At 43.0% G+C, this 16,753-nt stretch overlaps 1 protein-coding gene across 3 annotated transcripts in view; it reads left to right on the forward strand.

Annotated features, from left to right (window-relative positions):
* The first annotated feature begins 6,700 nt into the window (after positions 1 to 6,700).
* The window catches only part of SLC30A4 (solute carrier family 30 member 4), a 31,642-nt gene continuing 21,589 nt past the window's right edge, over positions 6,701 to 16,753 (forward strand). The window contains exons 1-3 of one of the 3 annotated variants that reach the window (XM_054042014.1): positions 6,701 to 7,927; positions 8,366 to 8,887; positions 16,129 to 16,275. In XM_054042014.1, the coding sequence (XP_053897989.1) occupies positions 8,491 to 8,887; positions 16,129 to 16,275 (544 nt within the window). In that variant the 5' untranslated portion in view covers positions 6,701 to 7,927; positions 8,366 to 8,490. The remainder of the gene's footprint in view (positions 7,928 to 8,365; positions 8,888 to 16,128; positions 16,276 to 16,753) is intronic. The other 2 variants (XM_054042013.1, XM_054042012.1) reach the window with 2 other exon arrangements.

Consider the following 16,753-nt stretch of genomic DNA (forward strand, 5'->3'; position numbering starts at 1 on the left):
TGCCAGGGTGCTTACCCTGGCGAGCCACGTGCCAAAGGTTACCGACCCCTGATTTATAGGCTGCAAGCCTGAGCGGAAATTTCCAGAGAGCTCTGGTAACTTTAAAGCCTCCAGCTTAAAACTGCCTGGCCCTGCCAGAAGTTACCATATTTCAAAGCCCCACCCCTTCCCCTGTGTACAGTACTCAATGACCATAAAACATATTAGTGCCCATATGTGGCAAGCATTAGCTCTTTACTTGGTTCATCAATGAACTTTTTCCCTTTCCAGAAGTTTTCTAAATTCTTCCTAGCTTTCCCTTATCTCTGTTAGAAGTGGAAAAACAGAGGCGTGGGGTGGAGATAAAATGTGATATTCTATATTCAGAAGTAACAGGCAGAGTCTCAAACAAGAGACCAGATCCATGATTTTTATTTCAGATATGCAATTCACTGCAGTCTTAGCAGGACACAAAAGGAGAACTTTTTTTAGCTTTGTGGTTAGGTTTTGTTAAAAGACTAGGTTTCTTCAGGCTGAATTCTACACTGAAAACAAGGTTTAAATCAACAGTTACATTGCTTAGTGCTGCTCTGCAAAGGTTTGATTCAGCCTTCCCTTACTGATGCAATAAATCAGTGAAATAAGGGAACCAAGGGATGTCCCTTACAATAAGGGACAAGTGGTCACCCTAACAATTTCCCATTATTTTTGTTGATTTAACTGTTTTCTACCAATATAATAATAGATAAATTAACTCCTACCACCTTTCTGAAGTAAAAGAAGAAATAACAGGTGGTTTATATATTTAAAAAAAACTCATCCATAAATATCTAGACACTCAGATTTTTGCCATATTAGGAGGGAGGGGGAAAAAAAGTCATCTCAGTAAAAGCTTATATGGTCAGAAATAATAAAAAAAAACATTTGGAAAGAACCTGGGTTTTATTTTGAAACTCATAATCCTATGAGTGACTTTGTTGGTTTTTTTAAACACATTTTTATTTTTCTCCTCCACTTTTCCTGAACAAATTATATTAATAGCATGTTCTGAATACAAAGTAACCTAACTAAAGATGAAACTCAAATATGTTCAACAAAAAGATAGATATTACTTTAAGTGGTTTTACAAAGTACAGATAAAATTATTTCTGGAGATACAACAGTTTAATAGTTTACCCCAGTCCTCTCCCTCTCCATTTTAGAAAATATTACCAGATTCAGAGTGAAAACAAGTTAAAGTCAGACAGAATCAGATCTTAAACAAAACATAAAGTGACATTAATCTGACCCATAGATTGAAACATTTATACACTCACTCTTTCCATTCAGTTATTTTTGTAAACCTGACCTTGGATGCCCCCACTGAAACCAACATACATGCAGTTAAAGGCTGAAATATTTGAGTCAATTTACTGCATTTCCAAAGGATTCACTTTAAACTAGCTGCTATCTTTTCCAAAAGCATTATTGGTTCATCCACATTTACAGCAAGAGTGAGCAAGATCGATTTATATCCTGCCAAGTAGTTATCACTCTTAGCTGGAAACAAGTATTCTGTCTGAAAGTCAAATGGAACTAGGATGGGTCAGCCTTATCACTTCATTGTCCCAAAACAAAGTTGATCTCCTCCTGCCTCACTTTTTATAGAGCCACTTTTTTTGTTGTGTTTTGCCACACTTGCAGCTACTGGCCCATACTTTCCCAATCCGCCACACACACTAATAAATTTGTATTCTTTCATTCAAATTGAAAGTAAGTTTTGTTCTTCAAATCTCTATTTCTGCTTTCTGAAGTGTCAATTAGTTGTGCACAGGTTTCCCATTAATCATGTTTTTTAGGCCTGAGAAAACTGGAGAACATGATAAAGCTTATAAAAGGATGAGTTCGTGGGTCAAATTCGTGACTGGCATAGGAAAGAACAACTCCCTTGACTTCAATGGAGTTGCGCCCACCCATGACAGCAGTGAATTTGAATTACTTTCTACAACTTCTCTTTGCTCCCCTGCAATGCTACTGTAGCTGGTAGTTTTTCTTTCTGAAGAAAGGCCGGTTTCTGACAAAGGTTTTCTTGTTGTCCTTAAATGAGCTGGCATATAGCTCAAAGACCACCTCCTTTTCCAGTCGTGTGTTTATTTACAAAAGGCCTGGTTTTATGGCCAATTGGCATTCATTAGCTAATCAAAGTTACTAGCTTTGTCTTCCCTAGAAAAAGAATATCATTGAATCATCTGAGAAATATTTTGGAGTTAATGTGTGTTCCCTAGCTCCTTGGGCTAATCGGTCTGTTACCAATTTAAAAAACCAAACCAAAAACCAATATATACACTAGAGTGAAAGGAGTAGCCCCCCTTTTGCAAGACCTGAACACTGTCTACACATCCAATTGTTTATAACCTTTCATGTAGCTATGCAACAAGTGTTAAAAAAATTACACTATCGTAATTCTGGGCATAGATGCCTGTAGCACACCTCAAGTCTACACACAACATGACTGTTTGTAGTGCACAGGCATTTGCTTCACTATTTGCATTAATCCTGCTCTCAGCAAGGTTAACCACCATGTTGTCCTCCATGTATCAACCCTCACTGATGTAGTGCTAATGTAGACAGCAAGTGTTGCCATTGCAGCTGCATGTTTGGTCGTCCCTGTGCAATCCCAGAATGGTTTGGCAGCTGTCTACAATGTAAGAGAGATAATCTCCCTACATCCCAAAGGAAATATGACCAAATCTAAAGGAATGAACAGTCTCCTAGAAAATCTTCACAATCAGGAGTGATCAGCACATAAGAAAGTTGAGGCCTGTGTCTCCATAGACCTGTGACATCACTTGGCTTCCTTCTTGCCTACACCATCAGCTTAATTACTTTGAAGTAAGTACTGTTGAATTTCAAAAATGCTTAGTCGGGAAAGAAAAAAAAAAGCTACTATTAATGGACAGATGGTCAATGGCAAAAATCTCTCTCTCTCCCTGATTACTTTCCTAGTTCACAGGCAGAGCAGTGATTACATAAGTAAGCAGAACGTTACTTTGAGTTCGTTTTAAACAAAGAAAATACTGTCCAAAGGGTGATGATGGCCTTGCCTCCCATGCTCAAAAATGGACTGCTAGAAAACTCATTGGTAAAAAGCTGCACTGAATACAAATGCTTATCTCTAGAAAAATAGTCAAACATTTGGCAATGTTATAGATTGGGTTCAAACCCCTTAAAAATGGATGAGTTTAACAAACACCATTCATTCAAGTTAAAAGTAAGAAAAAATAGCAGGCTCCAAGACAAAGGAACACCTATGGCCTCTCAGGAACTCTAATGATTCAGGCATAGAGGTTTTCCCTGAGTAAGTTTCCACTGGAGGTGTATGTTTAGGTGGGTGGGACTGACAGTACCAGGAGAGAGAAGGAAGAGAGTCAGAAGCAGACACAGCCTGCAAGAACAGTAATGTGGCCCTGAAATAAAGCGGACAGAAAGATTTCTGGGGGTGGGGGCGGTAGAGTGCTGTTTGTAAAGGTAGGCTTGGAACAACGAACAAAAGAGCCATCTCCTGCTATTTGGGGATTCCTACTATGTTCAGAGAAACAGGAATCTGTACATTCTTTGTACATAAACAAGATTGCAACAAAAAAATAAATACATAAAATTTAAAAAAAAAAAAGCCAGGCTCCATCATCAATTTCTCACTGGAGCACCTGCAGAGCCCCGAACTTTGACTAACTACTCAAGTCAAAAGTGATAACAGTAAAGAGATACCAAGAATTATTTGGTTAGGTCTAGACAGATATGTAGGTACTTGGGGACAGGGATCTGGAGGTACAGAGGGGAATCTTGTAGTACCTGGAGGTGCAGGAGAGGCCAGGAGGAGATGTTGAGGATGGGAAATGGGTCATAAAAGGGAATTGTAATTTGTGTGGAAAACAGAGGGAGGGTAACACCTGTCTATAGACATGAAATACAAAGATCAGGCAGGACCACAGTTGTTCAAGGGCTGTTAGAAGAGAGATCAAGTTAGGAGGTGGATTCCTGCTGGCCCTCTTACAATGGCTCTATTGGTCTAAAGGGGCCATAAAGCCAGCTGAACTGGTAACCTAGGAATTTTCTCAGCATAGGGAGATTCCTGTATTAATCACAAAGGGTGGACCATTGTGTAGAGTCAATTGCTGGGTAAAAGCCTGACACTATATATTTATTTTGCTTCTTCAGCAATGAGTTTATTTTTTAAAATTCTGTTTAAATGCAAAATATTTTTGGATAGCAAAATGAATGGTTGAAAATGCAGCAAAACATTCGACACAGAAGAAAAAGACATGAAGGGCTATGAATAAAATTATGTCTACAACAGGATTTGAACTCACTGCTTTTACTAGCAGACACTGAGCTAGTTCCTGATCCTATTGAAGCCAACGTTAAAGCTCCTAGTTGGCAAGATGGAGATGCCTGTGAGAAGTAAAGGGATTAGAATGGCTCTAGGCCACACCTATTCTTGGCTCCTTGTGCAAGCAGCATGTCAGAGCTTGGTGGTGAAGAGGCTGGAGGGCAAGTGACCAGTATTAAGATATCAGCCTCTGAGTATTGTGCACAACATAATAAATGACAGTTTCAACAACACTGTTATTGTTATTTATACTATACAACTGACGTATCAGTACATAACATATTGATGTTCACATTTCTGATTACAAATTAATAGCTTTATTTATCAAACCTTGTACTAGAAGCGAATTCTTCTGTGATGGGTGGCACTTACTTCTTGAGCACCTCCTTGTGGTTGGGTGCTGTACTGCAGTCCTTTTCCCACTCCTGGGGTCCCCGACAGATTGCTAACCGACCTTGGTGAGTTCTTCAGTGGTTTGGCCCTCCAGTCAAATCACAAAGTTCCCAGGCACCCCTTCTGGGGCATTAAAGAGTCCAATAAATGGACAGAATATTTGCCCTCGCTAGGGTCTTCAGCCCCAGCTCTGGGCCCTTTAAATTCAGCCCTTTGGTTGGGTTCCCAGCTAAGCCCTGTCCCCTCCCTGGGGTTTATGACACTTCACCTAGGGGTGGCACTGGAACCCAGACCCTCCCACTACTCCAGATACCAAACTAAGGGCCCTATGCACAGCAGCCACGTACTTCTTACTCCAATTCATTGGTTTCAGAGTAGCAGCCGTGTTAGTCTGTATCCGCAAAAAGAAGAACAGGAGTACTTGTGGCACCTTAGAGACTAACAAATTTATTAGAGCATAAGCTTTCGTGGACTACAGCCCACTTCTTGCATCCGAAGAAGTGGGCTGTAGTCCACGAAAGCTTATGCTCTAATAAATTTGTTAGTCTCTAAGGTGCCACAAGTACTCCTGTTCTTCTTTTTTCCAATTCATTGTTGCTCCTTTCCTGGGCCTCTCCCTACCAGACCACTTTTACCTCCAGACCTATGTCAGTGCAAGGATCATCAGGTTCTTCTCTATCTCCAGGCCACAGAGGAGCCCCTTTCTTCTCTCCTCTGGTCCCAGAAGAAACAGAACTGCTAACCTCCCCCACAGCTCCTTTTATCTGAGCCTGCTGGGCTCTGATTGGCTGCTTCTGTGAGGCCTCTCTAGGCAGGGCTGGAGCACCCTCTTTTGCTGCTCCTTTCCTATCACTTCCCTGCTTCCTGGGGCGGGGGAAGTGGAACTGCGGGACATCCTGTAGGGAGCTGCAAAGGCCAGGTGCACCCCACCACAATTTCCCACATAAACCATTGGTAAAGCTCTAATCAGCTTCAAAGGGAAGAAGCTCAGACCCCTTATTCCTTTAAGGAGAGTCAGGAAAGGGGTGCACATAGCCTTCCCCAAACGTACCAAAACATGAGGATATCACTGTGCCTGATCATATGAACAGGAATGTGAAATAGAATGTAAACAACACTGCCTTTATTGCCACAAATACTAGAAAAAAAGAAACCAGATAGATGCAACAGTCAAGAAATTTTTGACATGATGTCAGACTTCAGTACTGTACACTCTAGTCATCTCGAATAGAACTCTGATATGTGCAAATCTCTCAAGCCTTCTGGGCTTTTTAAAATTCCACACTTAAAATAAAATATAGGCTTTATATATAATTATCCCTTATGTAAAACCTACTTGTGTGCAGATCGTGTCGTAAAGTGGGCTTGCATATAAGTAACTGGTTATATAGCAACAGAAAATACTTTAGTTTTATGTTGTGCCGTTTATAATAAAAATCTTTCAAACCACATTACAAATATGTGAAATATTAATGAGTATGCTTACCCAGAATTGCCATTTTCCTATCCACGTAGTCGCTAACCTTACAGCTGATCAGATAACAAGGAATAAATTGCATAGATGTTTGCCAGATTGGGAGAAACTAGAACCACACTGCTGACTAGCAAGTTCCAGCACTTTCACTATAAATGAGATTGTACAGTTATCTTTTGGAAGTGCTGGCAACAGGTGCATATTAATTTAACAACAGTATTGTGGGGTTTTAATCTATGTGGGCTTGCAGTAGAAGACTCTGATTGTGCAAAGACTTTAGTGCATGTCCAGTGCCTAAAATTAAGCATGTCTTTGAAGGATCCAGGCCCAACATATAAAGAAGCACAACTAGAGAAGCACAACTGTATTTAAAACTATAGCAATAAAATAACATTGCCCTTCTACAAAAACAACAAGGAGTCTGGTGGCACCTTAAAGACTAACAGATTTATTTGGGCATAAGCTTTCGTGAGTAAAAACCTCACTTCTTCAGATGCATAGAGTGAAAGTTACAGATGCAGGCATTATATACTGACACATGGAGAGAAGGGAATTACTTCACAAGTGGAGAACCAGTGTTGACAGGGCCAATTCAATCAGGGTGGATGTAGTCCACTCCCAATAATAGATGAGGAGGTGTCAATTCCAGGAGAGGAAAAGCTGCTTCTGTAATGAGCCAGCCACTCCCAGTCCCTATTCAAGCCCAGATTAATGGTGTTAAATTTGCAAATGAATTTTAGTTCTGCTGTTTCTCTTTGAAATCTGTTTCTGAAGTTTTTTTGTTCAATGATAGTGACTTTTAAATCTGTAATAGAATGACCAGGGAGATTGAAGTGTTCACTTACTGGCTTATGTATGTTACCATTCCTGATGTCCGATTTGTGTCCATTTATTCTTTTGCGGAGGGACTGTCCGGTTTGGCCAATGTACATGGCAGAGGGGCATTGCTGGCATATGATGGCATATATCACATTAGTGGATGTGCAGGTGAATGAGCCCTTGATGGTGTGGCTGATGTGGTTGGGTCCTCTGATGGTGTCGCCAGAGTAGATACGGGACAGAGTAGGCAACAGATTTGCTACAGGGATTGGTTCCTGGGTTGGTGTTTCTGTGGTGTGGTGTGTAGTTGCCTACCCTAGTCACGAGCCAGCAGCATGTTGACCAAGGGCGCAAGGCAGAGGCCCAGCGGGAGAATCCCCGTGTGTCTCTAGCGCGCGGGGGGCGGGGGGATTGGTACCAAGCGGGGCAGAGCAGAGGCGGCGGCTGCAGCCCCCGCAGACCCCGCGTCCGGAGCCAGGAATGCGAACAACGCGCCCGGCCAGCCCCGGTTCAGTGCCGCTGCGCCGCCCCTCGGCCACGGGTGCCCGCGCACGCGCACTGCGTGACCGGCGAGTCAGCAGCAAGCCTGGTTGTCTCGAAAGCAGGAGAGAGGGAGGGAGAGATGCAGCTCCCCGGAGCAAAGGGGTGACCGCCCGACGCCGGCTTTCCCGGGGGAGGTGCGGTTCCTCCCTACGCGGGGGTTGCATGCTCCGGCGGGAAAGCCCAGCTCCTGGTGGGGGTTGTGGTTCTAAGCTGGCTTTGCCCGGCCCCGGAGCCGGGGGCAGAGTGCAGGTATTTCTGGCGAGCTGTTATCACTTACAAGGGACTCCAGAGAATGACCTGAGCCAACCTCCGAAGGATCGGAATTGCATGGGGGCAGCAGCCATACAAAGGTACCGTTCGGTTTCTGTATAGTAGCTTCCCCCCTGTATATTTCAGCCATATAAACCCGAGAGTCTTGAGCAACAGTTATTCCGCGTTTTGCATAATCTTAAAAAATGACAGTGTAACAACGTGTTACAGTCTATTCTGGGTTTAGAGTCGGTCAGTATCAAACACGTCTTTGCTACTGTAGTCCCGGCTCTGTGTTCAGCTGCATAGCGAGTAGGCCAGTGGCCATGAAAGTGGCTGTTTAAGATAGGAGCACAAAAATAATCTATTAGCTGTTTGGCATCCTGGAGGGGGGCTGTCCAGCCTAAGGGTTAGTAGAGCTGTCTTGGAAGAGGGCTGGCCTGCTTTAGTAGGATTACCTGGAATAACCTCCCCCCGGTGCCTTTTCACCTGAATTTCTATCCATTGATGAACTGAACGTGTTACTCTGATTTCCTCAGGCTTGGAGGAAATGTTCTGAATGGACGATGAAATGAAGCATTTCTGCCTGCAAGGGGAAGTAGCATGAGAAGAATTTGCTGTAGCTAAAAAGCAACACCCCGCTGGGCTCCTGGCTCCAGCTACTATGGCCCAATCCAGGGTCTGGAATAGCATCAAATCCATGCTGAGAAAGAACGATGACCCCTTGTTCTTGAACGACTCCAGTGCCTTTGATTTCTCAGATGAAGTGGGGGAGGAGGACTTCCCCCGGTTTAACAAGTTGCGAGTTGTGGTTTCTGATGACACTGCGGATGCAGCTCCGGACAGACCTGTCAATGGGGCTCACCTAGGTCTGCAGCCCGATGACGACTCCTTGCTGGACCGGGATATTGCTCTGCGGAGCACACAGACTAGCTCCCCCAGGACGGATCCTTGTAGCAATTGCAGTAAACAGAGGGAACTATCAAAACAGAGGAAGGTGAAAAAACAGCTGACCCTGGCTGCCGTTCTCTATCTCTTCTTTATGATTGGAGAGCTCATAGGTGAGTTGGGCTTGTTTTCTTACTCCGTCAAGGGTTAATGGAAAAATGCCTCGGTGCTTTTTAGGACTTTTTTTTTTTATTACACAGTTGTCCTTTAATTATTTGCTAAAGGAGACAGTATATCAGTTACTGAGACGCACAGATTTCAGCAAGTCCAGAGAGTGCCCACAGGACAGAAAGTCAGCATGCAATTAGCATCTAAGGAAAGAAAGAGTTTAAAGGGACACTGCCAACATTAACTCTTCCCTGGCTGATGTTTATAAGGATCTTAACAACAAGGAAGAAACTGACTATTTGAAATTAACAATTAAATTGTCCATATGCTGTTAAATGAGGAAAAATACAGATTCCCCCCTCCCCTCAACTTGTTTCAATTATTGCCATCTTTTTACTTGTAATTATAGTAGGTGCAACATTTTCAGACAAATGTAATTTTTTCAAGTTAATGGTTCTCTTTAATAGCAGAATACCAGTGTCTGTATAAGATTTTAGGGCCTTCAAACCTTGTTATTTATGTTCTTAGTCCCCAAATACAGGAATATAATTTAGTTCTACCATTGAAAGGGGAAAAACTCCTCATGAAACTGAGTTATAGATAAAGATCAATCACTTACAGCTTCCTGTTTTGCTTCTCCCTACTGGACTAACAGTATCTACACTAGTCTAGCTATTTCTGTATCTTAAACCAGGGGTTCTCAGCAAAAATTTTGGTGGCCTCAGTATGCGACCACCAACTCTTGCTGGTGGCCGCACTGACTATTTTTCCTAAAATACTTAATTAACTTTAGGAAAAACAAATAAATATGCACATACACACATCTAAATCATTGTAATTTATTTATGTAGTTTTTTTCCAGAGTCAGTAATAAAAATAATTTACAGTTGTCTCTATTCTTTACTGGGCCTAAACAGAATAGAAACACAAATAAGATGATTTGCATGTTCTTGTCTTGTTGTTTCTTTTGCTTGTTGTTGCACTTTTTTTTCTTCTAAGACTTTCTAGCTAGTAAATCTTCTGCTGTGTAAGGTGATATTTGTATGTTTGTTAATATCACTTTTCAGACTTACTCAGCCCCGGCAAGCTCTGGGACAAATTAAGCCCTGGATGGGGAGGTGGGCAGGGAGGCAGCAGGGATCAGGGATGATGGCGGGGCTGGTGAGCCTGGGGCCGGAGCCTGAAACCAGAGCCTGCCACCACATGGACGGAGCCCTGTGGCCAAAGCCTGCCCCCTCAACCCCAGGGAATGTGGGGAATTCACCAGCTGCCTGCACCTCCAGCGTTTGTGTCTCTGGAGGGGGCTTTGGGAGAGGGACCACTGCTTTGCATGCCCCCCCTTTCCTCTCCAGCCCAGGAGGCTGTGGCCGCAAGAAAAGGCCCTGGTGGCTGAATGCAGCCACTGTGACCACATTTGAGAAACACTGTCATAATAAGCAACATGAAAGTCTCTATAGTATATTGCTTAAAAGCAACAAATGATTTTGAGCTACTCTGATCATATGATTTACTGAAAATTCCAGTATACTGTTAATAGTTGGGAGAAACCAGATTGATTTTTCACTACCAAATTACTCCTGTTATGGATTCATTCAAAACAGTAACAAACTCATTTTCCAAGTTCAATTTTTATTTATCTCTGACAAGCTTTTTTGATATCAAAACATGTTATCGCCTGCAGTTCAGGTTCAAGAGAAACTAAAACAGCGTGATACAGCAATCTGTAAATCTAGAAACACATGGCTGTATATTACAGTGGCACAGCAGCTCCAGTATAGTTAAGGTTAAGGCCAACTTTCTGTTTAAAGCTTGACTATTCTAAGTGCTCTAATATCTGGACAGTTACTTGGATTCACTTACAGTGCAAAGACACAGTGCAAGTAAGAGACAGGTGCTGCCTGCACCTGCCCTGTGCTCAAACACTGAGCCTGTTCCCCCAACAGAATACCACACAATTCTATATTGAAATGATGCAGACTGGAACCTCAAGGTACGCATGCACCTCCTTCCATTGATAACATACATGGGGTGATTCAGACCCAGATCTCTGAATATCACAGTCACAGCTCCATGACACTCCTCAAACTAATCGCCAGATCTCCTCGTATCACAAACACACCTCTACCAACCTGCACCACCTGCTGCGTCCGCCATTCATTACAGCTACACCTACAACTCTGAAAGAAACTAGAATGCATGCAGATAATTCCCAGTGGCTATTGCCAGCTCCAGGCAGAGTTAAGGTTGTGTGGGCATCTACCTTAATTCTGTATTTCCTGGTTTTCAGAAGTCTGAGTTTTGCTGAACTTGAGATTTTGGAAGGGCACAAGCTATCATTAGGCATCTTTAACTCTGCATTAATGAAGGTTTTTTTTGCTATTTATTCTTGGAGAGCTTATTGTGATATAACCATGAAAGAAACTCTAAAGTTGAGAGTCACATGGCTGTAGACACAAAGCTATTAAAAACGACATCACCAATATTTAATCATTATTAAGAAGCATAGTATTTACCTTCTAATCACTATTCACTTTTCATTTAAATAGCACAATGTACTACCATGTCTTTTGGAGTTGTTCATGCCATTTAAGTGCCTACTTGGTGCCATTTAAACTCTTGAAGAACACAAAGTATTTCTGCCATCCACGTCCCCCTGACTTGTTCTAGTGCCACTTTGTTTTCAAAAGTGGGGAATGTTATGATGTCAGTGCATCAATGTATCTATCAGTCATTAGACTTTCAGATGCGCTGAACTGGGTTTTAACTTGTGACTGCACAACTTCTTGTAAATACTACTTCGTAAATATTGTAATTTCAATACACAACTGTAAATCTGGAAGCATGAATTAGATATAATTTAAATTCACTAGTAAAAGGGAAAGTTAAAAACTTTTGAAAGTACAGAAACTGATGGCTCAAGGGACAGGTAATAAATAGTATAGCGCAGTGGTTCTCAAACTTTCGTACTGGTGATCCCTTTCACATAGCAAGCCTCTGAGTGCACCCCCCCTTATAAATTAAAAACACATATTTAACACCATTATAAATCCTGGAGGCAAAGTGGGGTTTGGGGTGGAGGCTGACAGCTCGCAACCCCCCATATAATAATCTTGTGACCCCCTGAGGGATCCTGACCCCCAGTTTGAGAACCCCAGTATAGAGAACTTGCTGCCATTTGTTCACCATTCAAATTAATTTCAGTACTGACAAAGTCTGCTGGCTGTTCAATGGCTTCTGTGAAATGAATTAGTGGTCTCAGGAGAGTTGTTCACATCATTAAACTCGCTTCCCTCTCATCCCGTGAGGTGGTCTCCCAGAGGAGGTTAGTGTTACATTGGGGAGCCAGAAGTTAGTACAAGATGGGCAATGGCAGTGCCTGAACTATGGATAAATAAAGGGCTTAATTTCTGACAATCTGGTACCTGTCAAGAGTATTAAATTCATTATTTAAAAAAAAAAAAAAGGTTGGAAATTGCTGTGCCATTTTTTCCGTGATCAGCATAGCCATGGCTTTCAGGAACATTTTATCTGTATCCTGAAGTTTTAGCTAAAACAGAGGTCCCGAAAGTGTAGGGTGCCCCCCCGTAGAGACATGCAGAGGAACACTGGGAGGGCGCGGCAGGGCCAGGCTAGTACCCATGGGGAGCAGGAAGGGAGCATAACCCAGCTCCTCCCCGCCCCCTGCTCTGCTCCAGTCCTGCCCCTAGCCACGTCCCAAGCTTCCGGCCCTGCACCTGACCCTGTCCCCAGGCTCAGTGTAGGTCCACGCCTGGCCCCTGCCCCAGTCTTGGCACCTTTCTGTGGCTCTGTTCCCAGCCCAGGGACAAGACTAAGGGGAAGGACAGGGATGAGAGTGGAGTTGCAGCTGGCCATGGGCCCAGCTGCTGGCCCCCACCACAGCCCAGCTGCAGCTCCGCTTGTGCCATAACAACTACCTTTTGTTGACCTTATACCTTTGAATAATGACTTTATCTGCACTACATCTGTGGTGTATTTGACAACGCCATTGTTCAAACTAAAAATATATATATACTTTACCAAGCTTCTCAGGGAAAAATTAGGAGAAAGTCCATTTGTCAGACATACAGTAGATACTTGACATTTGTTATCTACTTCACTTAGTTTAATTAGAGGCCTTATCTCAGGAGCACATGGTAATGGCAAGCAGTGACCTTGCCCTTTAGCTTCTGCTTCAATGGTTGGTTAGTCATTGATAAGACTGCCACAATCCATGAACTAATTATGGATGAAGCTCTTAACTTTGAACATACACCTCTATCCCGATATAACGCGACCCGATTTAACACAAATTCTGATATAACGCGGTAAAGCAGTGCTGGGGGGTGAGTGGGGGGGGCAGGGCTGCGCACTCCGGCGGATCAAAGCAAGTTCGATATAACGCGGTTTCACCTATAACGCGGTAAGATTTTTTGGCTCCCGAGGACAGCATTATATCGAGGTAAAGGTGTATTAGAAAGACCTGGTTGAATGACAACCTGCCCTGTCAGTTGGTTCTGCTTTTTCTGACTGTTTGTGGTTCGCCATGATTGAAAGGTGAATTTGGCAGAGTCTGATCTCAGGTGTAGAAAAGGCCTCCTCACAAGGACAGATTGATGTAGTATGAGACTCCCGGGATAAAATGAATTTGGGAATTTTGGCTCTGTACCAATCTCACTACTCAATGGAATTCCTGGCTGAGCTTGTTGAACCTGCTACCGGAGTCACTGACTGACACCCAGATCCTCAAAGGCATTTAGATGCCCAGCTCCCATTGATTTAATCTTTGAGGATCTGAGTCTGAAATTTCTTCATGGGGGTGACTTCAGTATCATTCACCGTGCCTCTTGTGGATTTGTTTGAGACGTCCTGGCTTCTAAGTGGTGCCTGACTCAGCTTATGCTCATGTGTACACCACACATCTGATTTAGAGACAGAACTGGAAATAGGGTGGATTTAAAATAAAACTACACCTTAATCATGATCAGATCATCATCGCTTTTTGCTTGAGATCAGCACTTTTCTAAGCTCTGTCAAGATGGGGGATCTTTCCAACTAAGGTTCTTAGATGGCCCCCATCTTCATAGTAGCTGAGTACCTCACAATCTTTTGATTTATTTATCCTCACCTCCCTTGTGGGAAGTATTATTCCCATTTTATAGATGGTGCACTGAGGCATAGAGACACTACGTGACTTTCCCAAAGACCCCAAGAGTCTGTGGCAGAGCAGGAAATTGAACCTGGGTCTCCCAAGTTACAGGCTAGCCCCCTGAACAATCGGCCTAATTACCTTAACCAAACTTCCACTCCTGATCTGTTTCTGTGGCCCATCCTCTGGGCCTCAAGTTTCAGAATATTCTGAGGAAATTTAGTGCTCAGTCATCTGGGGAGCTTTGTATTTGATCCTATAGGGTATTATAACTGTCTGTTTTCTGTGACCTTTGACACACTGGGATTGTGATCAGATTTGCCTTTGCAGCACCCCTTTGTGGCCCATCAGGGCACGACTCACCCAGCTGCATGTCTCTGTAGGTCGGTTCACTCTCTTCTGCAGGGGTTGATGTAGCAGTGCTTTAGCCATCTGGCCAAGGCACACATCAGTCCTTTTGGGATGTTAAGGTCCAAACAAAGTCAGGAAAAACCACAACTCAAAACCAGGCTCATCCAGTGAACCTTCAGCAGGATCTCACCCATATGTTTAGAGCTCATCTTCAAACAATCAGTATTCCAGCCAGTCTCCCAAGGTCTGGTTGTTCCTTCTGCCAGGAGGCTCAACAAACCAGCAAGCTATGTCAGGCTATGTCTACACTACAGCTATTGTTGGCATAATTTATGTGGCTCAGGGTGGGGTTTTGAATAAATCACCCTCCTGAGCGACATAAGTTACACCAACATAAGCGCTGGTGTGGACGGTGATATGTCAGCGGGAGAGCTTCTCCCGCCAACATAGCTTCTGCTGCTCGCGGGGGCTGAAGTAGTTAAGCTGACAGGAGAGCTCTCTCCCATCGGCGTAGAGCAGTTACATTACAGCCTCAGAGGAATTTGTCTGATAAAATGATGAGCAACCAGTGTGGGAGGGAAGCTAGATTGGAAGTTGGATCTCCAACTTAAGTATAAAATGATCAATACCACCAACAACTATAATGTACGCTATCTGTGAGTCCATGTATTTGTAGGTAAGTATAGATTTTTGTTGTTTTTGTTGCTCAGGCAATCAACCAATTTGTAAGCTTTCCTTTGCTATACCTGGCCCCTAATGGTCTGTCCAATAGGATCCTCAGGTTTTCCTGTAATGCAAATTTTTAATATTACACGAAGACCAGGCAGTGAGAAATGATGGAAACAAACAAGCTCGTATCTGAGATATTTCATTTCTAAAACTGGAGATTCAGGCCTGCAAGGGGGCATTTTATATTTGGTGGAAGCTGCAGGTTCAAGGACAATTTCAGGCTGCTCCCAGAGCAGTGGGGAAACCTGACCCATTGCTGAACTGACACTGAAGATGTAGTCTCTTTTGAGTGCCTGTGCAGAACTCCCATTAGCATTGTGTATGAAAGGAAGACTACATCTTTATTAGGTTAACCCCTTCCATGCATCTATTACAGATATTGACATCTGCTTCAGGGCAAATTGATCATTTTGACCTTCTCATCTGAGGAAATTTATCTCAGCACAGCCCACAGTTATGAGAAGGGGGTTAAATTACATAGAAATGGAAAGAAATATTTCAGAATGAAGGGGTTGGCAATGGCTGCTGAGACAGGGAACAATGAGGCTTAAGATTTAATGTTAAAAAAAGGAGGACAGGCTGAATTTCTTTGCCATATAGTCATTGGAGCTCTGCCCATGTTTCAAAATGTCAAAAAACTTTGCAGTCTTGGCTTAATAAATTAATCAGCTGATTAAACACACACAAAATAACAAAGAAAAGACACTACGCTACTTTAGGCCTGATCCTGCAGAACCTTATTCAAGCAAGTGGTCTCACTGACTTGAGTAAAGCTTGGAGGACTGAGCTTTTTCCACTTACCTAATCGGTTTAAGTATTTATACTGTATTTATCACCATGGTAGCTTTAAAAAATAGCATGGCACATTGATTGCAATGGGAAAAACCACCAGCTCCATTACCACACTTCATTACTTGCTCAATGCATCATTCTGAATACACTTTGTTGTAAACTACACCCAAAGGATGTTTTGCAGAGTGGTTCATATCACATGCCCTAACTTTTCCAATTCCATTTCAGGTGGATATGTTGCTAATAGTCTAGCAATCATGATGGATGCACTTCATATGCTAACTGACCTCAGTGGTATTCTTTTGACTCTGCTTGCTTTGTGGCTGTCTGCAAAATCTCCCACAAAAAAGTTCACCTTTGGATTTCACCGCTTAGGTACGTAACTGCCAGAGTTTACTGTTATAGCAGTGTTGTAAATGATAACTATGAGGAAAGTTTGACTGCAGAGCTGTAGTGTAGAGCATTAAATAACTATCAGAAATGAGGTTATGTAAATCTAGAAATTTTAGGGGCCTGATTCTTATTTACACGAAGGGCCCTTTACAATGCTCTGTCCATAGCAGGCGGCAGAGAGATGGCCATGCTGGTTTTATGACACCTGGGAGTTTCCCTAGGCAGAGTGGCACAAAAGTGACCGACGGGGGGCCCATGATTTGACCTGGTCCCCCCAGCCCAAGGTTGTGTTACATTGGTAGCCCTTCCTGGGAGAGGTTCCACTGCTCCTACCTGTGCTGTAGTTATTTGTAGGTTCAAATAGGAGACTACGTTGTCCTTGGCTGTCAGACTGTAATCTTTCATGAGAACTAACATCACTGAAAAGTTTAATAAAATACCCAAAGTGGCAGGCATGTCT

The sequence above is a fragment of the Malaclemys terrapin genome, chromosome 10 (genome assembly GCF_027887155.1).
Source record: "Malaclemys terrapin pileata isolate rMalTer1 chromosome 10, rMalTer1.hap1, whole genome shotgun sequence".
NCBI lineage: Eukaryota > Metazoa > Chordata > Testudines > Emydidae > Malaclemys > Malaclemys terrapin.